Genomic DNA, 21,687 nt, shown 5'->3' with positions numbered 1-21,687 from the left:
CACCCCCTCGCCCCCACCCCAGAGGAGGAGAGGACCCTTGTGCCATGCCTTGTGCCGTGCGGTCGGCGGCATCCGCAGGCAGGAAGGAAGAGCCTCAGACCAGCCTAGCCTCCCAGAGACATTCCCACGGCCCCTTCAGCTCTACAAAGCTCCTGAAGAAGTTGCTGCCTGGGCCCTCTGCCACGCCGGCCTCAACAGGGATGACCTCGGGAAGCACTCTCTGCCCCCAAAGCTGTCCCATCGGCTGGCCTCCCCTCAACCATGTGGACTTGGCACTCGGACTGTAAGTGCCCGCTAGTGCTGGCCTGGTGGATGGGCCTGCCTGCCTGCCCTGCCCTGCCTCGTGCCCTGCCTCCTCCCTCTAGGAGGGCTGGCTTCCTTTGCTTCTGGCTCTGCCGACTTCTCCAGCTCGCCTGCATCTTCATCCTGGTCCTCTCCATTGTGCTTGGCTTTACTGGCTCGTTCTGCTGGGGAGTCTTGCGCTGCCGTGGGCTGCTGTTAGTTGCATGTCTTTCTGTCTGTCTTTCTGCCTCCCTTTCTGTGTATCTGGGAAGTGCCCTGCCCGTGGTTGGCATTACAGGCTGTTAAGATGGAAGCCTTAGCAGGCATCTGTCGGAAGCAGGTCAGTCTGTCCCACAATGCCACAGCAAAGAGTTCTTCTGCTCCACAGGGCCCACCACCTGCCACCAGTAGAGGAGGTTTGGGCCACCCCTTCTCTGTGGGTTGGGGATGGTTCTCACAGATCCCATTTCCTTTACTGTCAGATCTCTTAGAAACCACAGTTTCCTTTCTGCTTCAATTTTCTCACTTGTTTTCCCTGGCAATAACGTGCACTCTTTCTCTCAGACATCTTCTTCTAGTCCCTTCAAAGACACCCCCTTGTCATTGGGAGAACTCCTGACCTGGTTTTCTGAAATTAGCCAGTCCTGGATGAGTTCGAGAGGAGGCCCAGAGACAGCTGCTTCTCCACTGTGGTCACCCACAAAGGTAATCCCTGGGTTTTTTCTCCCCCTTTCTGCCAGGGCTGTCGGCTGCTTGCATGCGCTTCTGGTGACGGAGGTGGTGCAGGATCATGACACTCTGGGCATGGGGAGCAGCTTGGCCCTCCCCGCTGGTTATAAGATGAGAATGGTGCTAGACTAGGTGTGGGTTGGGGGGCGGGGGGCTGCAGGCCGGCAGGCAGAGGAAGCAGCGGGGCAGAGGCTGTCTGTGGCTTCACCGGCTTAAGTCGATGCCTTCATTTCACATGTGAATTCTTCTGCCTCATCCCATCCTGTTCTTTTTCTTCATTTTTATTTTAGTGTTGCTGGATGTCCCTTTGAACGTTCCTCCCAGTGGCCGTGGATCTCGTACCCCTGCTGGGGGAGGTGGCACAGCATGGTGGATCCAGGCAGGCCCTGCCTGCCCCTTCCCTTGGTCCGGGGGCTGGGCCTGGGAGGCCGAGCTCCAGCAGCCCGTCCGGGACAGGCTCTCTAGCGCAGGAGGACCGCTCTGCAGGGACAGACATTTGCAGCACTAGCCTTGGGGGGGGAGGGGGCTTCCGATGTTGCTGCTGCAAGGGCCAGAGGCCAGGTTGTGCTGCCGGCGTGCCCTCCAAAGCTCCCCAGCCGCATGCAGCCCACTCCCCTCCTGCCCTCCCCATGGGTAGGGTTCGGCCCATACGGTCCTCTTCCTCCTTCGGGGTGCCAATTCTGTGGGCTGTGGAAGGTGCTTGACTCTCTCCTCTAGAAGCAATAAGGGGTGTGAAGGGGGGGCGCTAGAGCTTGGCAGTGGGTTGGGGTTTAAAGGGGACCGTTGGGAGTGGGGTTCCACTAGGTCTTCTGATGCGCCCTCCCCATCTCGCTCTCCCCCTCCCTCTCCCCCCCCCCCAGTATTCCTCTCAGGCACATCAAGTCGTTCCTCCTCCAAGTCCAATCTTAATTTGCTGCATGTGAATCGAGACATCCCATTTCTTCTCGCCATTGTTTATATTATTATTATTCTCATTCTCCAGATTTTGTTTTTGCACAATGTCCTTGCTTGGCCAAGCCGGTCTCCATATTCGATGTGATTCTGGGGCTCGCAGGAGCAGCGGGGGGAGGGGGGAGTGCTGGAGTCACTTTCGGACTGAGCTGTCCAGGCCCGTCTCTGTTTTTTGGGAGGCAAAACACTAAACCAAGACATGTAAATAACACGAAGTGTTTGTAAAAACAGGCAGTATGCAACCACAGCCTCTCCACAAGGAGGGCAGTAAAGAAGAGTCTATGAAATGGCTTGGTGTGGTTTGTTCGAAACGGGGCAGGGGGTGGGGGGCGGCCTTCGAGACAACTTGCCCTGGCTGATCCAGCAACGTCAGACTGTATGAGGGCAGCATCTTGTTTGCGTGGCACGGCACGGCCCGCCTTTGCACTAGCAGGCGCAGAAAGAGGCTTTGGATTTGGTAGTACTCTTTGTGAGCAACGGATGCAGACAGATTGGACCCCCGTCGGCTCCTGTGCCTAATTACCGCAAGAGGTTCGGCCGCAACTTCTGGTGCGAAGGCCCCCTGCAGTGGCCGGGGGGAGGGGGGAATTCTGATCTTTGTACTCCGTTGGCCGCAGCAAAGCCGCTCCCTGTGCGCATGGGCCACGGCGGGCAGTGGGAAGGATGCCGCTGCTGGAATAAGGCCTTTGCGTGGCAGCGCTTGCCAGGCAAGCGGTGGCAGGGATGCCGCTGTCCACGTTCGTCTGCTTGCAGGCAACCGATCCCTGGAGAGCCGGGTGCCAGCATTCTACACCAGAGTCTACCCAGGAACCGCTGCCAGGCACCTCTGGTTTCTGCGGGGGAAACTCTGCAGGCTCTGCAACCAGCAACTTCCAAATGGATGAGGGAAGGGGTGCAGCTGTGCTTAACTGGGAGACCCAAGAACAGTGTCTTTTGGAGGTGGGACTGGTGGTGGGGTGGGGGAGCCCTCTGCATCTTTGCCGCTGCTGATTGCTGTTGAAGAGCCCCTCTGCCTGCCTCCAGCCCCTCTGTCCACCTTGGTCTCTGTCCCAGTGCATATCAAAGGCAGGGTTTGGCTGTGCCCTGCCGTTTTTCTGGTGGGGGGGGGGTTCCAGCATTCATGGCTGGCTCCCAGGGGCATGTTCAGGGCACGTCCCACAGTGACAGCAGAGCTCTGCCCAGCCTTGCCTACTGCGTTCCAGAAGAGGCCCCGGCCTATGGCATGTACTAAAGCTGGCGCTGCGATGGGGGCACGCAGGCTGGCAGGAAGGGCTGGCGGCCCAGAAACGGGTGGAATCAGCAGGAGCAGTTGGTGCGCATGTTCCCGAGCCCCCCCTCTCCCCCCCCCAAGGCTGAAGGCCTGGGACTCCAGCTGGAGGGTATCAGGCATTTCTTCAGAAGTGTTTATGGCAGTGAGTGAAAAGGTAGCGTGCAGTGGGTAGAGCAGGGAAAGAGTTTGACAAAAAAAGACCCAGGTTCAAGCCTCTCTTAGGCATGACGCTCACTCGGTGACCTTGAGGCAGACACTCTCAGCCTGGCCTATTCTGCAGGGTTGTTGTGAGGTGTGGCGCAGGGGCCAGTCTTCTGTACATCCCCGAGCTCTTGGGGAAACGTCACGTCGTGGAAGAAGTTTGGCTGTGCGTGACCCAAAGAGACCGTGGGCCTGGTGCAGTGCCAGGGCTGGGGAGGGGGGTGGCAGAGGGGGCCCCAAGAGCACCTTGGCTGGCTGGCCGCCTTGCGTTGGGCGCAGAGGAAGTTTAAGGTGGTGAGCAGGTGCCTCTTTTCCCGCCGGCTCCCCCCAGAGTGCCGGGGCTTAGAGAGCAGCTTCCTGCCTCTGGGCAGCTCCTCCTTCGGCCTGAGGGTCCTGCTTGGCCCCCCATGGGCAGGTTCCCCCCGCCCCCCATGGGGGGCCACTCGGGCACTTTGGGCCACGGAGGTCCAGCCGAGGCAGCGTTTCTCCTCCTTGGCCGTTCGGTTCCCTCCTGCTCTTGGCCCTTCTCCGCAGCCCCCTCCCCCCCCGGCCTCCATGGCTGCCGAGGGCTTCGTTTCTGAAGAAGAGGGCAGAGGCTCACCCGAGCCCCAAGTCTCAGCTGCTTGTGGTTGTTCCGCCCATGTTGGAATGTCGTGTGAGGCAATGGAGATGGTGCAGGGAGATCCAGGTTCAAATCCTGCTGAGGGGCTCTGTGCAGTTCTGAGCTGGCAGCTCTCTGTTGACGCCGGCCAGGTCAGTCGCCCTCTCGTGTAGGAAAACACGGGCCGGCGCTTGACGTCCACGGCTAGAGACTGCGGAGGAAGAGGGATCTGGATGGGCAGCCGTCCTGCTGAAGGATAGGCACTCTGTGCATGCTTAGAGCTTCCGTCATGATGAGGATGCCCCAGGCTGTTCCCATGGGCGCCGCACCAGGACTTGCTGCTGGATCACAAAGTTGATTCCCCCTTCAATGGAGTCCCAACGGCCTTCCTTCATGCCCAGAAATGAGACTCTCCTCCCGGCCGCCCGAAGGTTCCTGCCTGCCTAAGCCCACCTTTCCTCTCCTGCCTGGAGGCCTCCTCCCTCGCAGCCATCTTGTACACCCACCCCCTTCAGGGTCTCCTCAGAGACAGGCGGCTTGCATTGTAGCGGCCGGCCACGGAGCGGGCGGCTGGGGCCGGCATCCCTCTCGGAGGCTGCTGCCCTGGTGGGAAACCAGCAACGGAGGAGGGAAAAGAAGCACCTCGGGGGACCACCTAATTCTCCCCGGCAGAGACTCTGGTGAGCCTCAGGTCTGCACAGGCACTTCGTAAAAGCGGGGAGAAGCTGCTGTGGCTGAGGGAAGGGGCCCCACCCTGGACCCCCCCCCCCCCCGGAACATGAGAAGGCCAGCAACCCTTGCATGGGGAAGCCGAGGGCCATCTCTCCCCCCCGCCCCCCTGCCTGAACCTCAGGTTCAGCTGAGGGGAGAACCACAAAATGGGCCAGACCAGGGGTGTTCAGCAATGCCAGCTGCAGGAAGCGCCCCTGTCTTGGATAATCCTCCACCTCACTTTTGAAGGGACGCACACACGGACACACACACAGGGCAGAGCTCTGCAGAAGATCTCCCAGGCTGGGCATATTCCTATGAGAGTAAGTGGTCGTGTAGCTCCTAGACCCCCCCCCCAAGTTATTTGGGGGTTTGAAGGTCACACACAGCAGTTTGAATTACGCCAGAAAGCCAGCGCAGGGCCTTTCAAACCGGCAAGATACATTTCCTATAGCTTAGGCAACCGGTCATCCTGCTGACACGTTCTGAACCAGCTGAAGCTTCTGAACGGTCTTCAAAGGCAGCCCACGTTGAGCACATTACAGTAGTCCACCCCCCCCCCATCTGTTTAGGAAAGGCCAGAGTTGACAGGCCCACCACAGCGGGCTGAACACCCCTCAAATGAGACCTGCCTGATCGTTTGTGGACAAAAAGCAGGAGGTCACCAGTGTGAAAAACCTGCTGTGGAAGTAAGAGAGAGGCCTGGAGATCGCCTAGAATTACAGCGCATTTTCAGAATACAGTGATCAGTTACCCTGGAGAAACAGATTCATAGAGTTGAAAGGGACCACCAGTGTCATCTAGTCCAACCCCCTGCACAATGCAGGAAATTCAAAACTACCTCCCCCCCCCCACGCACACACCCAGTGACCCCCTACTCCATGCCCAGAAGATGGCCAAGATGCCCTCCCTCCCATGAACTGCCCAAGGCTATAGAATCAGCATTGCTGACAGATGGCCATCTAGCCTCTGCTTAAAAACCTCCAGGGGAGGAGAGCTCACCACCTCCCGAGGAGTTTCAGGAGGTAGCTGTGTTGGTCTACCTGGAGAAAACAGCTGCTTTGGAGGATGGACTCTGTGGCATCATCTCCCTACTGAGCTGCCTCCCCAAACCCCACCCTCCTCAGGCTCCACCCCAAGATCTCAAGGAATTTCCCAACCCAGAGTTGTCAAGGGAGGGGTGGCAAGGCGAGGCCCTGCCCCTGAAGAAAAGCTGGCTGTTTGGCCATGTTGCCAAGCAGGGGCATCTCACTCTTGTCTATACTGGACCTCCTCCGCTGCATCACTACCTCCAGGTCCCAGACCAGAACCTGCCCTGCTGTCCCACATCGCCCAGCTGGGAGGGCAACAGGAGCTGATTCAGAGGATGGCCGTGTTGGCCGACGGTAGAAGAGCGAGATTCAAGTCCAGTAACACCTCAGTGACCAACAAGATTTTCAGGGCATCGGCTTTCAAGAGCCGAAGTTCCTTGGTCAGACACGCAAGGGCTGTGTGTCACCTCTGCACGCGGCTGCCATCACAAGCAAAGCGCCTAGATGCTGCCGACTGGCAGTTTCATACAGATGTTTGAAAGCTTGCAAGATGGAGCAAAGGTCTGACACCCCCACAGTGCAAAAGCGCCAGGGGGCACCGCAGCTGGTTCCCAGCACCAGTCAGAGGGGGATTGCCACAAGCAGGCCCAGGTCAGAGGGATAGCCGGGTCAGTGACTCTGAGAATGGCTGAGGGTTCCCCCCCAGGGAAATCCAGGGTGTCCCTCCCTCCCTCTCTCCCTCTCACACATGCACGCAGGAACACACCGGCCTGTTTGGTCTGTCAGGGCAACTGCAGGAATTTCCGTTCCAAAACCAGACCAGGAACTCTACTGGAATGGGTTGCCACACTGCTGTGTTTCATGCGCTTGAGGTGCCTTCTGCAAAGGGAGCCATTTGCCACCAGCTGGCGGGAGGGGAGGGCTGTTCCAGTCCAGGGATGGCTGTTCCTGAAGACGTTTCATGGCTGCCTCCGTGGAGGGCAGCAGCAGTACCTGTGCCAGATGTTGCCAGTTGATGGTATTGTGAAGCACTGCAGCAGAATAGTTTGTCATCACACTTCTGTGCCGCAGAGGGACCCACTCAGTCGCTCGCCTCCTCCGAGGGGGCCCTTTGGCAGATTCACTCTGGGCCTCAACTTGCCTTCTCCCTCTGCACCTGTAGGCTAAGGGTGGCACGCTCTGGCCCTTCCTGATTCATGGCAGGCTCTCCAAAAGGTTCTGGAAATCCAGGCCCTGACCTGACGGGACCAGCTTTGTGTCAGGAAGGTGGCTGAGTCACGTGCACCAGACCTTTGGCCCACTGAGCTCAGGGTTCTCCACTCTGAGTGGCAGGAGTTTTTTCACAGCATGCCTCCTCTTTTTGACTGGGAATGCCGCCAGGGATCGAACCCAGGACCCTCTGCATGCCAAGCTAAGGCTCTGCCACTGAGCCCCACGGCCCCAACCCCTGCCATGTACCTTCCAGCCATAGCCTAGACTGAGTATAAACTCTGCTTGCACGCTTTTGGGAAGGATTGAAGGAGAACAGAATGCTTATCAGATAGGACATGGTTAGCAAGCAAGATTAAATACATACCAACACATGCAAAAACCCACACAGGTAACTAAGGTGCCAGTCCTGTCTGTTGAACATAACCTTAGCATCATGGGTTGATGTGCTCGCTTCTGGAGCATCAAAGCATGAGCGTGGAAAGCCAGGCTGTAGGCAGAACACGGGCGCATCCAATTAGCCACGTGTCTCCTCCACTGGGCCTTGACCCAGCCTGTCTCCCATGCTGGCAAGTTCACCCACATGCTGAGACCAAGTTCTGCCCCCCCCCCAGACAGTTGGCTGGAGGGGCCTTGATGGCCAGGAGGCTGCAGCCCCCCTGCTGCAGAGTGACGGAGGCAGCTGCCAGAAATTGATCTTTGCACGTAGTTGATATTTGGTTAAAAAATTCCATTTAGATTTTGAACGTGCCATGCCTTAGAATGTCAAAACCACCCCCTCACCCTACCCAGTACAGCAGCACCTCCCAGCGCATGAATTACTGAACAAGAGGTCCGGCAGCCAGCGGCAGAGGAGCCCACAAGGGGGGAGCAGGTGGGAAAGTCCCTTGGCGGGTGGGCAGCCGGCCTTTCAACACCAATGGCTGTGATAATTCTGAGAGAGGCTCTGGCGAACCACTTCAGCTCAAGCCTAACCATTGCACTGTGAACTCCTGTCTTAAAAAACAACAACCCTGCAAGGCACACCAGTGGTCACAATGAAGCTGTTGTTAAATATGTTTTATCTGCAAACCTCCCATCCACCAAAGAGCAGAATATTGATAAATGAGTTCAGAACGAAGAGTCTTTGCCGTCCTTTCCCATGCTTGAGAAGTAGTCATGGGACCTGAACGGAATCCATAAAAGCTGAGTAATTGTTTAGCCCCCCTCCCCTCATCCCCCATGGAGCTCAGGGCCGAGTGCGGCATTCTCCTTTGCTCCGTTTTATCCCCACAACAACCCGGTAAGACCAATTAGGCTGCAGGTGAGAGAGGGTGGCTCTGGTGAGCTGCGTGGCAGGGTGGGGATTTGAACCGGGGTCTCCCAGATCCCAACTACCCCATGCCACTGGCATTTTTGCAGACAGGGCTATGTTGGATGGCTGGTTGACCAGGGCATCATTTGGAATAAAGACGTTGCTCTTACTGGGGGGGGGGGGTCCTGCAGCTGCAGGATTTGCTGCTCCAGCTGTTGCTCAGGGGATGCTGCTTTGGCAGGAGGCAAGAGGAGTGCTTCGGCATGCCCCGACCACTTGCTCTGTCCTGCCCTTTGCTGGCTCCAGGTTTGTTCACCGGAGAGGGCTCCATCTCCCTGTGGTGTTTTTCCTCCCCACAGAAGTTCCTCTCCACGGACGCCACTGTCTTCTCGGGATGCAGCTCGGCTGCCTCATCGCCAAACTCTGAAGAGGGTCCTGAGAGGTACGAAGGGCTCCTCTGGCAGCTCCCAGGAACGAGGCTGGCAGGCAGGCAGGGGTGCTGCCGCCCCTTCCCCCGATCCCTTCCCCTGGCCAAGGTGGAGGGGGGGTCCACACAGCAGCAGCTCCCCCTGTTCCCCAGGGGGCCTTGGAGCAGATGCACTCCAGGCCTCTCTTCTGCCAGGCCTCCAACTTCTTCTGCTCCGGGAGGCTCACAGGGGCACTGGGGCATCTCCCCAAGTACATTTCCCTTCTACCCCCTCCCCCTCTAAGGACTCCCACCCAGGCTAAGACCGGCTTCGCTTTGCCCACTGTCCGTAGCCTTGCACGCTTCAGGAGAGGGCCACCGGCAGTAGCCACCATTCTGTGCCAGTTCACTGTTGGCAAATCCTGCTTAAACGCTGGCACTGCAGCTGGGAGGAACCTTCAGAAGGGCAGGCAAGCCCCCCCCCCCACAGAGTGCCCAGGGCTCTGTGTGTACACACCTGCATATGGAGGGGGGATGCACTGCCACAGAAGCTGAAGTTGCTGGTGGTGTCCAGCCTGTGGTCATCCCAAGGGTTGGCCATCCTGCCCCCAGAAGACATGTGGGGCTGAGAGAGTTCTAAGAGAGCTGTGACTAGCCCAAGTGGGGAAACCAACCCAGTTCACTAGATTAGCCTCCGCCGCTCATGTGGAGGAGTGGGGAATCAAACCCGGTTCTCCAGATCAGAGCCCATCGCTCCAAACCACCACTCTTAACCTCTCAAGAATGAGCAGTGAGGTATTTTTAATCTGCGTGCGCCCAAATTAACCTCGGCAAACAGGTGGGTATAAGGTTGCCAACTCCAGGTTGGGAAATTCCTGGTCATTGTTGCAATGGGGTCTGGGGAGGGTGGAGTTTGGGGCTGGAGCTTGGCAGGGATGGGACCCGGAAGATTCCACCCTCCACAGGAGCCATTTTCTCCCCGGGGAACTGGAGATCAGTTGTAATCCTGTGAGATCTCCATGCCCCACCTGCAGGTGGCAGCCCAAGGTGGGGAGGACGGAGGGGGGCATCAGCCTCCGCCCGCATGGCTCGGACCCAAGCTCTGTCTTCCTTTTCCACAGCACGTGTTCCATGGCAGAGGCAGGGAGTGCTTCGTGGCATAGTGAGGCCCTCTGGTGCCAGGAGCTCTTCTCTGCTCATGGCCAGACGCTGCCCAGGAAGGGCCCCTCTCTGGCAGACCACTCTCTGCCACGAAGGCCAAGCCACAGGGCCAGGGTCCAGGAGTTTGCTCAGCAGCCCCCCTTGCCTCCAGCCAGGGCTCAGAGAGTCAGTGCTGACGCGGCGTGGGCATCTGTGGAAGGAAGCGGGTCTTGCAAAACCAAGGCTGGCACCAAGACAGCTCCTGCTGCAGCCTGGCCTCGGCGTCTGGGGAGGGCAGCACTGGTGCCCTCCTGGCATGCATGCCGTGAAGTGGAAGCCCCCCTGTACATCAGATTAAACCAATGCCAGCCTGTTCCTGGCATCCCTCCATGGCAGCCAGCCATGGCTCACTGGTTTCCAGCCTCTCAAGCAATTCAGCCGGTTGACCCAAGTGGTAAAGCTGGCCTGTGGTGGTGCGCCACTCCTTCTGCCACGGCCTCCCTCCTCCTTGGCTCTCAATTTCAGCGCCCCAGGCCTCTTGCCTCCAGCCTGCCGTTGGTGTCGCTGACCCCATGAGCTGGGTTCTCACAATCACCGCTGGCAGATTGGAGGTGGGGTAGGGTTGCCAGATCCAGGTTGGGGAACTCCTGGAGATTTGGGGGTGGAGCCTGGGGAGGACAGGGACCTCAGGGGTACAAATGCCCCAGAGTCCACCCTCCAAAGCAGCCGTTTTCTCCAGGGGAGCTGATCTCTGTCGTCTGGAGATGAGCTGTAATTCCCGGGGGATCCCGAGGGCCCACCTGGAGGCAGCTGGCATCCCTACTCCTTGCTTGGGTTCTGGGCAGCACCTGTGTGATCCAGTAGGCTTTTCAGCTCCCACCCCCTCTGGGGAAGGTCAGAAACCCCCACAGCCATCCCAAGCCACCACCTGGTGCTGCCGCCCCTTTCCCACCCTCCCTGGGGGTGCCAAAAACAAACTGATATTCACCTGCTTCAGGTAGCAAGATAGACGAGATGTGGTGTTTTTCCAGAGATCAGACTTAGAGCATTCAAAATACAGGGACGTTTAATAAATCAATCAAAGAATACACATTTACTGTTCAAACTTTCGGTCTTAGCAAGGAAATTAAGAAAAGGTGAAAATGCCCCCCAACCCCCCCTTCCCTTCACTCTGAACCGCCTAACTGATGTTTAACGAGGTCAGGACAGAGTTACTTGACGTTGCAAAAGTTTGAAGTACGTCCTTACCTTAGTTCTCACGCTAGGATCTTCTCTTGTTACCCCTTGTTGTGTGGACAGGACAAAGAGCCCCTCGGTATAAGCTGAGCCCACCCTGGCTCGGGCTCCCAACTCAAAAGCCCAGTGTAGGAGCAAGAAAGCCTCTTCCTCGTGTCCAGAGAATTTATCCTCCCACCTTGGGGAGGAGTCCCTCCTCCCACCCAGGCCTCTTTTGGATCTTGCTGCCCCCAAAGAGGCCTGGTGGCTTTCTAGGCCCTTAACTGTCTCTGTCGCTTTTGGGTGTGACCTGGAAGCAGGGTGTGGGGGCGTAGGTAGGGTTGCCAACCTCCAGCTGGAGATCTGCTGCTGTTATGAGCGATCTCCAGCCGATAGAGATCAGTTCACCTGGGGAAAATGGCCACTTTGGCAATTGGACTCTATGGCACTGAAGTCCCTCCTCTCCCCAAACCCCGCCCTCCTCAGGCTCCGCCCCTAGGTGTATGACATTGTCTGGCTTTGGCCAGACACACCGGCTTCACCAAGAGCTGGAGCGTTCTGTGCGGGGAGCTTGAAGGCTCCTTTCTCCAACCTCTTCCTTTTTGCCAGCTACTAGTCTGCAGCCAGGCTCCTGTACATGGACAGAAAGCATAGAATCATAGAGTTGGAACGGACCACCAGGGTCATCAAGTCCAACCGCCTGCACAATGCGGGAAATTCACAACTACCTCCCCACCACACCTAGTGACCAGAAGATGGCCAAGATGCCCTCCCTCTCATCATCTGCCTAAGGTCACAGAATCAGCATTGCTGACAGATGGTCATCTAACCTATTCTTAAAAACCTCCAGGGAAGGAGAGCTCACCACCTCCCGAGGAAGCCTGTTCCACTGAGGAACCGCTCTGTTAGAAAATTCTTCCTAATGTCTAGACAGAAATGCTTTTGATTTAATTGCAACCCATTGGTTCTGGTCCAACCTTCTGGGGCAACAGAAAACAACTCGGCACCCTCCTCTCTATGACAGCCCTTCAAGTACTTGAAGATGGTTCTCATATCCCCTCTCAGTCTTCTCTTCAGGCTCAACATACCCATCTCCTTCAACCTTTCCTCATAGGACTTGGTCTCCAGACCCCTCACCATCTCTGTTGCCCTTCTCTGGACGCGTTCCAGCTTGTCTACATCTTTTTTAAATTGTGCCCAAAACTGAGCACAGTACTCTAGGTGAGGTCTAACCAGAGCGGAGTAAAGCGATGCCATCACTTCTTTTGATCTGGACACTATACTTGTGTTGATGCAGCCCAAGACTGCATTTGCCTTTTTAGCTACCGCGTCATACTGCTGACTCATGTTCAGTGTTTGGTCTACTAAGACCCCAAGATCCTTTTCACACACACTACTGCTCAGACAAGTCTCCCCCATCCTATAATTATGCATTTGATTTTTCCTACCTATATGCAGAACTTTACATTTGTCTTTGTTGAAGTGCATTTTATTAGTTCTAGTCCACTTCTCCAGCCTGTCAAGATCATCCTGCATCTTGGCTCTGTCTTCTACCATATTTGCTACCCCTCCCAATTTAGTATCATCTGCAAATTTAATAAGTATCCCTTCTATTCCTTCATCCAAATCATTTATAAAGATGTTGAACAACACAGGGCCCAGCACAGATCCCTGAGGAACTCCACTAGTCACTTCTGTCCAAGTGGACGAGGAACCATTAACTAGCACTCTTTGGGTACGATCTGTCAACCAGTTGCAGATCCACCTAACAATAATAGGATCTAAACCACATTTTCCAAATTTGTCAACTAGAATACTATGTGGAACCTTACCAAAAGCCTTACTGAAATCTAGATAAACTGTGTCTACAGCATTCCCCTGATCCAGCAAGGTAGTAACTTTCTCAAAAAAGGAGATAAGATTCGTCTGACATGACTTATTCTTGAGAAACCCATGCTGGCTCTTAGTGATCAGATCCATCCTTTCTAAATGCTCAAGGGCTGACTGTTTGATTATTTGTTCGAACACTTTTCCTGGTATAGACTTCAAGCTGATGGGTCGGTAGTTACCCGGATCCTCCTTTTTCCCCTTCTTGAAGATGGGGACAACATTTGCCCGCCTCCAATCTTCTTGTACCTCACCTGTTTGCCAAGACTTTTAAAAAATAATGGACAGAGGTTCCAAAATTACATCTGCAAGTTCTTTGAGTACCCTTGGGTGCAATTCATCTGGGCCAGAGGTTTTTGTTTCATTTAAAGAAACCAGGTGTTTGTGCACTACCCCAATGCCAATTCTAGGCTGCAAATCCCTTCCCTCATCACATGTTCTGTTTATGCCATGTTGAGCACCGCTTCCCGCACGAGTAAAGACTGAGGAAAAGTGGGAATTGAGGAGTTCTGCCCTCTCTTCACCGCCTGTTATAATTTCACTTTCCGGTCCATGCAATGGGCTTATCTTGTCCTTGTTCTTACACCTACTCTGTACATAGGAAAAGAACCCTTTTTTGTTGCGTTTAGCATCTCTTGCTAGCCTAAGTTCATACTGAGCTTTAGCTTTCCTAACACTCTCCCTACAAGCACTAGTTATTTGTTTATATTCCTCTTTGGTTATAAGGCCCTCCTTCCACTTCCTAAATGAGTCTTTTTTATTTCTCAACTCTTTAAAAAGCTGTTTATGGAGCCACCCTGGCCTCTTTAGGCTCCTCCCATTTTCCTTTCTCATAGGAATGGTTTGGGATTGCACCTTCAGTATTTCATTTTTAAGAAACGCCCACCCTTCTTGAATTCCCTTCTTAAGTATTTCCGACCATGGGATTCTACCTAGCATAAGTTTAAGTTTGTTAAAATTTGCTCTTTTAAAGTCCAACCTATATGTCACAATAACTGAAATCTTGGGGTGAATCCTTGAATGGAAGGCAGTTCTCCACCCTTGGCAGCGCTCTTCTAGGGACAGGCACCAGCCCCCTTTCCTGTCCCACTCCACGCCCAGTCGCACATGTTTCCCGTCACCTCTGCAGAGCTCTTGGCTTGGTCCCAAGGAAAAGCAGGTGTCAGGCAACCCCGCCCACATCAGTAGCAATAATATTGGGCTTCTATCACACACAGCTATCAAAAATTGCTGGCTTGTGTGTGTGTGTGTGCATTGGGAGACTGTGAGGGGGCAGGGCAACGTGTGTGCCGGGGGATGGTGGTTCCAGCTGCTGCCAGGCAGGGTGTGTGTGTGTGATTCCCAGTGTATTTTTTTTTTTAGCACGCACTTTATTCTCCAGCCTGCAGGGGTTCAAGAGCATGTGGTTAGGTTGCCAGAATCCAGGGCTGGAGATTACCCAAAACATGTTAGAAGCTTACAGAGCAATAGAGACATGGAAGAAAGCAGGCAGGCAGGCTGTAGGGAGAGCCCAGCCTATTCTCCCCCCACTCTTTTGGAGAGTCAGAGCCAAGGTCCTGAGCAGATTTTTGCACAAAGTCTGCTGTGAACAGAGAAACTCCCTTCCTCCCCTTTTAGACTACACAGCTAAAAAAAAACTGCTTTGAAAACGGCATTTTCCTCTCGAGAGGAGCCGAGGGGAGTGCATGGAAAAAGCACATTAGGGCTTTTATAGTGGGCATGCTTCAGACAGTCTTACAAAATTATCTTAACCACGTGTAGGGCTGGAATGAAGGGAGGCAGAGGACAGCCCTCGTGTGCTTTTTCCATGCACTCCCCTCGGCTCCTCTCGAGAGGAAAACACTGTTTTCAAAGCAGAGGTTTGTTTAGCTGTGTAGTTTAAAAGGGGAGGAAGGGAGTTTCTCTGTCCACAGCAGACTTTGTGCAAAAATCTGCTCAGGACCTTGGCTCTGACTCTCCAAAAGAGTGGGGGGAGAATAGGCTGGGCTCTCCCTACAGCCTGCCTGCCTGCCTGCTTTCTTCTATGTCTCTAGAGCTCTGTAAGCTTCTAACATGTTTTGGGTAATCTCCAGCCCTGGATTCTGGCAACCTAACCACATGCTCTTGAACCCCTGCAGGCTGGAAAATAAAGTGTGTGCTAAAAAAAATACACTGGGAATCACACACACACACACCCTGCCTGGCAGCAGCTGGAACCACCATCCCCCCCCACACGTTGCCCCACCCCCTCATGGTCTCCCAATGCACACACACACACACACAATGCTGCAATTTTTGACAGATGCTGAGACTGTGTGTGATGGAAGCTCCCTATTATTGCTACTCACATCCCCAAATAGCCTTTTCCCCTAGACGCACTGGGTGGTGGGTGGTGGGGTGCAGGAGCCTAAAACCACTTGGAAAGCTTCATTGTCCTGCCAAGCAGAGGGGGCATAAGGGGTGGGGGTGGGGATGTGAGTTTCCTCCCTGCTTGGCTGGCAAGACAGACTGGCAGCCTCCTTCTTAAGCAGCAGGTGCCAGTGGAGGAGGGGGGTCTGTTCTGGCCACTCCTCGTTCCCTCCACCCCCCTTGTCCAGCGCAAGGACAGGTGAGGCCCAGGAACACGAGACACACTCTAGCTTTGCTTTTGCTCCCAGGGCCTGGCCGAGGTGCGAGGGGAAGGAGCGCAGCCCGGGGGTGGACGTCCGAGAGCAGCTGCTCTCTCTGCGCCACTGGCTGGATGCGCTGGAGAAGAGGCTGCCGGGCCTGCCAGGCCAGGAGGACTCCGCCCTGGAGGTAAGTCCAGGGGCCCAGGCGGCCGCGACGTCTCGCAGCCTGGCCGTGGTGAGTGGGGGCAGGGAGGTGGGACAGTCGGCCAGAGCACAGCAAGTCGGCTTGTGCAAGTCCTCAGCTCTTCTGCTGCCTTTGCAAGAGATCAGCTTCTCTGGAATGAAGGACTTTGGGTACACAGCTTCCCGGATGGGGTACGCAGCCAGTTTCCCCACATGTCCGGTTTCCCCACAGTTTCTCTGCCTTTCTTCCCAGTGGAAACCCCCACCGCCTCTGGCCAAGGCTGGCTGCTTTTTAAACTTTTTTTAAAAATCCGCAATTGAATACCATTTAGGGTGGCCAACCTCCAGGTATTAGCTGGCGATCTCCTGCTATTACAACTAATCTCCAGCTGATTTCACCTGGAGAAAATGGCCGCTTGGGCAATTGGACTCTGTGGCATTGAAGTCCCTCCTCTCCCCAAACCCCGCCTTCCTTAGGCTCTGCCCCAAAAGCCTCCTGCCAGTGGAGACAAAAGATTTTTTTTTAAGAAGTCTCTAGACTCTTTAATTGTGGCGGTTTAAGGGGAGAGGCATATCTCTGCAATGAAAGGTGCTAGAAACTTTACTTTAAAAAAAGGAAAGCCTCCTTCTTTGGAGGTTTTTAAGCAGAGGCCAGGTGGCCCTCTGGCAGCCAGGCTGATTCTGTGAACTCAGGCAGATCATGAGAGGGAGAGCAGAAAGGGATGAGTCAGTGCTTGGTCCTCGGGGCCCTTTCTTGCATGCCCAGGGTAATTCTGATTGCCACTTTGGGGTCAGGAAGCCATTTTCCTCCAGGCCAGATTGGCCAGGGATCCTGGAGAGTCCCCCCCCCCCATCTTCTGGCCATGGAGCAGGGGTCACTGGGGTGTTTGTGGGAGGGAATAGTTGCGAATTTCTTGCATTATGCAGGGGGTTGGACTAGATGACCCTAGAGGTCCCTTCCAATTCTCTGTTTCTATGATGCAGTGATTTTGATAGAATACTGCAATGGCTAATGTTACATCATATTAAGTTGCTGGGCAAGTTGTCGTGGGCACAGCCGGGCAGGGAGCCCCCACCCCCGGTGCTTGGCTTTCTGCTGCCTGCTGACCCTGGCGCACCCTCAGCTCTGCCGTTGGACCCTAATGGAAGCCTCAGCCTTTGCCCTGCCCCTTACACATACAAACATACATACATACAAACATACGAAGCTGCCTTATACTGAATCATACCCTTGGTCCATCCAAGTCAGTATTGTCTACTTAGACCAGCAGTGGTTTTCCAGGGTCTCAGGCAGAAAAGGGTCTTTCACATCACCTACCTGCCTGGTCCCTTTAACTGGAGATGCTGCCGGGGATTGGACCTGGGACCTTCTGCATGCCAAGCAGATGCTCTTCCACTGAGCCACAGCCGTTCCCTGTTATGTTAATCGAGATGCTGCCCAAGCAAAGTCTTTTAGAGTGTTACTTGAGCGGTCTCCCATGGGTCCCTGCACTCTAGGTAGGGTTGCCAACTCTGGCTTGGGAAATTCCTGGAGATTTGGAGGCAGAGCCTGGGGACGGGAGCGTTGAGAGGGGCAAAGCTCGGTTTCTCCTGGACTCTATGTTCCACCCCACTGTCTGCCCTCCGAAGCCGCCATCTCCACTGGAGAAACTGATCTCTGTCACCTGGAGATCAGCGGTAATTCTGGGAGAAGTCCAGGCCCCACCGGCAGGTTGGTAACCAGAGTGCCCCCTGTGTCTGGCTGACCGCTTCCTTGGGCAGGGCAGCTCCTGGCTCAGTGGCCACAGAGAGAACAGAAGGCCAGATGAGAGAAAGGGCCAGTTGGGGCCGGCAAGCAGGGTGCTGGGGGGCCAAACTCTCCCATGTGGGGGAGGGTGTCTGGGAGTCCTGCTTGGCTCCTGCACCCCCAGGACGGCCTGCCTCTTTCTGGAAATCTGGGGCAGAACTTTACGGGGCAGGGGCAGGGTTGCCAACCTGCAGGTGAAGCCTGGAGAACTCATGGAATTACAGCTGATTTCCAAACAAACATCAGCTCCCCGGAGGAAATGGCAGCTGCTTTGGAGGGTGGACTCTGTGGTGGCGTTATACCCCGCTGGGGTCCCTCCTCTCCTCAAGACCTATCCTCTTGTGCCTCCGCCCCAAATCTCCAGGAATCCCCCAAAGCTAGGGGCTGGGGGCTGGATTCCTGCCCTCACCTTCCTCCAATGAGGGGAGAGGCTTTGGTGTCGCCAGGGTGGGCCGGCCTGTGTGGCCTTTTCCCATGGAAAAGCCCCCTTGTGCGATCCCGGCAGCCCCAGTTCCCATCCCCTCTGGCCTCCTCAACAGCCTGCTGCAGCGTGGCATCTGTGGGGTTAATGTGCCCCCCCTCCTGCACTGGCCTCTTCAGTGCCCCCTCCTTCTCTGTGAGGAGCATCCCTGTCTCCCCCTCCCCAACACAGAGGCCCTGCCAGCTCCCCCCCCCCCCCCCGCCGCTGCCTTTTGTGGCCAGCCTGCTCTGCAAAGGGGCTCTTCCTCCACAGCCCCCACGGCACAGGCTGAAAGGCTCATTCATGCCGAACAAAGATGCCCTTGGCTGGGCGCCTTCTCCACCAAAGAGAAGGAGCTGGCTGCTGCTACTTCAGGGAGGGGGGCTCCAGAGCACACACACACACACACACATGTATGCCAGCACATGCATGCCCGCACCTGAGAGCAGAGGGTGCCTGTCCCTCGCTCAGATGGGTCAGTCCCTCTCGTGGCATGTGCCCCCTTGGTCCCCACCAGCTTGCACAGACAGGGAGACTTTGGTGCCAATGTTTCTGAGGGTGAGGGGCATGCCCTCTGCAACCCCTCAGAGACAGGGCTGGCCCAATGGCCTGAGAGCACCGACCCGACGCCTGGGCTGAGTGCCACAGTCCTGCCAGGCCCTCTAGAGCAGCCGAGCGCAATCCGAGGGCGAGCATCTGCTCAGAAGCTTGCTCTGCTGTGGGCTGCTCGGGGTGGCCTTCGCTCGTGCACCACACTCTCTCATGAGTACTGGGCTGCAGTGACGGGGCATATGCGCAGCTGCTCTGCCCCACGGAACAATCCACTTTACATAAGTCCACTTGCAAGTGCAGACCCACCCACCTGCCCCTCGGTCAGTGCGCTTGGCTCAGACCGCATTTAAATTGAGGCAAAGAGATTGTCAGGAGAGCCGCTTTCGTGGGCCACAGCTCACACCATCAGGCGCACACATCCCCCCCCCATGCCACCCCCACCCCCAAGAGGCCCGCTTGGCCTTTTCGCTTGCCTCTTTCACAAAGTACCAAACCTGCTTGAGCACAGCCAGGCGCACTCTGGGGAATTCTAGCCCAGCCGTTTCATGCGGGAGTCTCCCTTCGAAATTCTTTTGTGGCGGTTCAGCGTCCCGGTCGATCAAAGCGTTCTGCCCCAGGCAGCTTTTGGAGGTCCGGTTTGTGTCACACTGGAGGAGGATGGCTGCCGTCGGTGGGGCTTCGAGGTCTGCCCTGGGCTGCCTCTGCCAGCGTGCAGCATGTGGCAAGAGCTGAGCAGCTGCTGGAGGGGTGGGGTTTGCCAGTCAGTGCGGACAGCTCTGCCACCCAAGGCCTGGCTCCCTCATCCCACGGGGGCTCTGGAGCACGGAGGAGACCTTGGAGTGCGTGTGTGTGTGTGGCGGGGGGAATGGCCCTCCCACCCCTCTCTGAACCAAGCCTCCGGCACCTGGGCACAGAGGCAGAATGCCACCTCTTCTCTTCTTCGGCTCTCAGGTCAACCAGATGAAGCCAACTCTGGATTGGGAAATTCCTGGAGATTTGGAGGTGGCTCCTGGGGAGGGCAGAGGTTGTGGGGGGAGGCACCTCAGCAGGGTATGATGCCATAGAGTTCACTGCCCTCCTTCAGAGGAACGGATCTCTATAGCCTGGAGATCAGTTGTGATTCAGGGAGATCTCCAGGCCTCACCTGGAGGCTGGCAACCCTCCATGCAGCCAAGGGTAAACGAGCCCAATCCGGACACGCTTGTGCTACAATAAACCTGTCTGTCTTCAAGATGCAGCTGCCCCTCTGGAAGTGGGGATGGGGGCAGGGGGGATGGGGGTTCAAGCCTCGTGCAGCCAGGAAGCCTCTTGGGTCGGCTGGGGTGAGTCCTTCGCTTTCAGCCAAGTTCGCCTCACAGGGTTGTTGTGAAGCTAACATGGCAGGGAGAGAGCCGTGTGTACCGGCTGCCCAGTTTAATTGTACCGATCGTTAGCAGGAAAGGAGCGGGGGAGGGAAATCCCAAATGGGAAAGGACAATTGGTGTGTTTGTGGGGAGGGGAGGGGGGCAGTTTGTACACGTGTCTGTGTGAAACAGTGGCTCGAAAAGCTCAATGCCCCAGCCAGCCCTGTGAGGGTTGCCAACCTCCAGGTGGAGCCTGGAGATCTCCTGGTATTGGAACTGATCTCCAGATGACAGAGATCAGTTGCCATGGAGAAAGTTGGTACTGGTACAGATAGTGGATTCTGTCAGCCGAGATCCCTCCCTAGACCCCACCTTCACCAGGTCCCACCCCTAACTGTCCAGCAATTTCCCAGCCCGGAGTTGGCCAGCCGACTCGAGGGTTTTTCCTCTCCATTTTTGCATTGAATCTGGGGTCCCTTCCAGGCACCTTTTGCCGGTGTATTGAGACATGTGGGGTGGTCTTTGCCCCCGGCCTGCATGTCTTTGCTTCTTTGTCTGATGGGGCTGAGAGTGTGGCTGAGGCCTCAGCCCTCCTGTCGCAGGCCCAGCTGTGGAGATAGGGCATGCCGGACCGCTGCCGCGGGACAGAAGCAGAGCTCGCTCCCCACCTGGGCCTCTCCCCCCATCCTTGGAGGCTCCAGCCACCTTCAGGCCACCTTCAGGGCTAGGAGGAGGACCCCCTCCTCCTCCTCCCATCCGGATCAAGCTGTGCTCCGTGGCCCCACAGGCAGGGCAGCGAGGGCACCCGAGTTCCACTTGGCTGGACCAGAAGCCCAGACGCTGGGCCGGGGTCACTGGGCATCTCCGGAGCTGGGGCTGTGAGCGTGCCTCCCTCGAAGGGGTCCAGCAGGCATTCTGGTGGGAAAGTTGTCGGCGAAGGGCCGGTCCCCCCTCCTCCCCGCTCCCAGGATGGTTGTCCGCCCTGTGGTGTTTCCCCAGTAACGGCAATTGTGTTGTAGTGAGCAAAGAGTTAATGTGTGCAGGCTTATTGTATTAGCCCGAGTGCGGCTGAGGGGGTCAGCGGGGCAGAGGGGGGCAGGGAGGGAGGGTCTTTGCTTCAGGCAGGCAGGCGCAGCCTGTCTCGCATCCCCCCAGGGCAGCCTGCCGCTGGGCCCCCGGGATGCGCAGGGCTTCCCGCGGAACCCTCCCCGAGGACGGCCCGGGAGGGAGAGCTGCAGGTGAGGCTGGCCCTGCCACCGCTCTCCCCACCACCACCTCCGCACCGGCACATACCTCTGAAGAGGACCACCGAGCCCCGCCTGGGCACTGGCCTCCGATGCCCCATCCGAAGCCCCCGGCGGACAGGACAGCGAAGCCCGCCAAGCGCTCTGGAAGAAGCACAGCAGCCACTTCCCCTGCCCTGCCAGGCTGCTCCTCCCGGCCCCAGCAGAAGTGCCACCTGGCTGGCCCGCCGGAGCAGACCAGCCGCTCAAAGGAGAGCAGGCGGCCGAGCTGACCGCGTGGCCCCCCGGCCGGCCTGCCCGCCGCACCCTCCACACCTGCGGAGCTTCCCTGCTGCTCCCTGAAGGTAAGGGCACAGGGAGGGAATGGAGAAGGGGCAGCCCACCCCCACTGAACCCGGCCAGAGCAGAGCCAGGCTGGCAGCCTTGCCCAAGGCAGAGCCGAGGGTCCCGGGGGGCATGCCAAGGAGCACGGGGGGCCCATGGCAGCATGCAGCCTGGCCTTCTGCTCCGAGCAACTTGGCTTCCCTCTCCAGCACCTGCAAGCCGGAAGTGCGGGGTGTGTGGGCAGTGAGGGAGGGGGGCCGTAGCAGGGCCTGGGGGAGGC

General features: G+C 56.7%; 1 protein-coding gene across 1 annotated transcript in view; it reads left to right on the top strand.

Moving 5' to 3' along the window:
- Positions 1-21,687, top strand: part of PLEC (plectin) — a 149,902-nt gene that overhangs the window by 57,665 nt on the left and 70,550 nt on the right. The window contains exons 35-41 of the mRNA XM_056854575.1: positions 23-283; positions 1,023-1,131; positions 3,968-4,186; positions 8,639-8,721; positions 15,564-15,890; positions 20,995-21,077; positions 21,191-21,427. Coding sequence (XP_056710553.1) covers positions 23-283; positions 1,023-1,131; positions 3,968-4,186; positions 8,639-8,721; positions 15,564-15,890; positions 20,995-21,077; positions 21,191-21,427 — 1,319 coding nt within the window. The remainder of the gene's footprint in view (positions 1-22; positions 284-1,022; positions 1,132-3,967; positions 4,187-8,638; positions 8,722-15,563; positions 15,891-20,994; positions 21,078-21,190; positions 21,428-21,687) is intronic.

The sequence above is a fragment of the Euleptes europaea genome, chromosome 8, assembly GCF_029931775.1.
Source record: "Euleptes europaea isolate rEulEur1 chromosome 8, rEulEur1.hap1, whole genome shotgun sequence".
Classification (NCBI taxonomy): domain Eukaryota; kingdom Metazoa; phylum Chordata; class Lepidosauria; order Squamata; family Sphaerodactylidae; genus Euleptes; species Euleptes europaea.
Note: the sequence above shows the minus strand (reverse complement) of the source record. Positions and strands in the feature narration are given on the sequence as shown.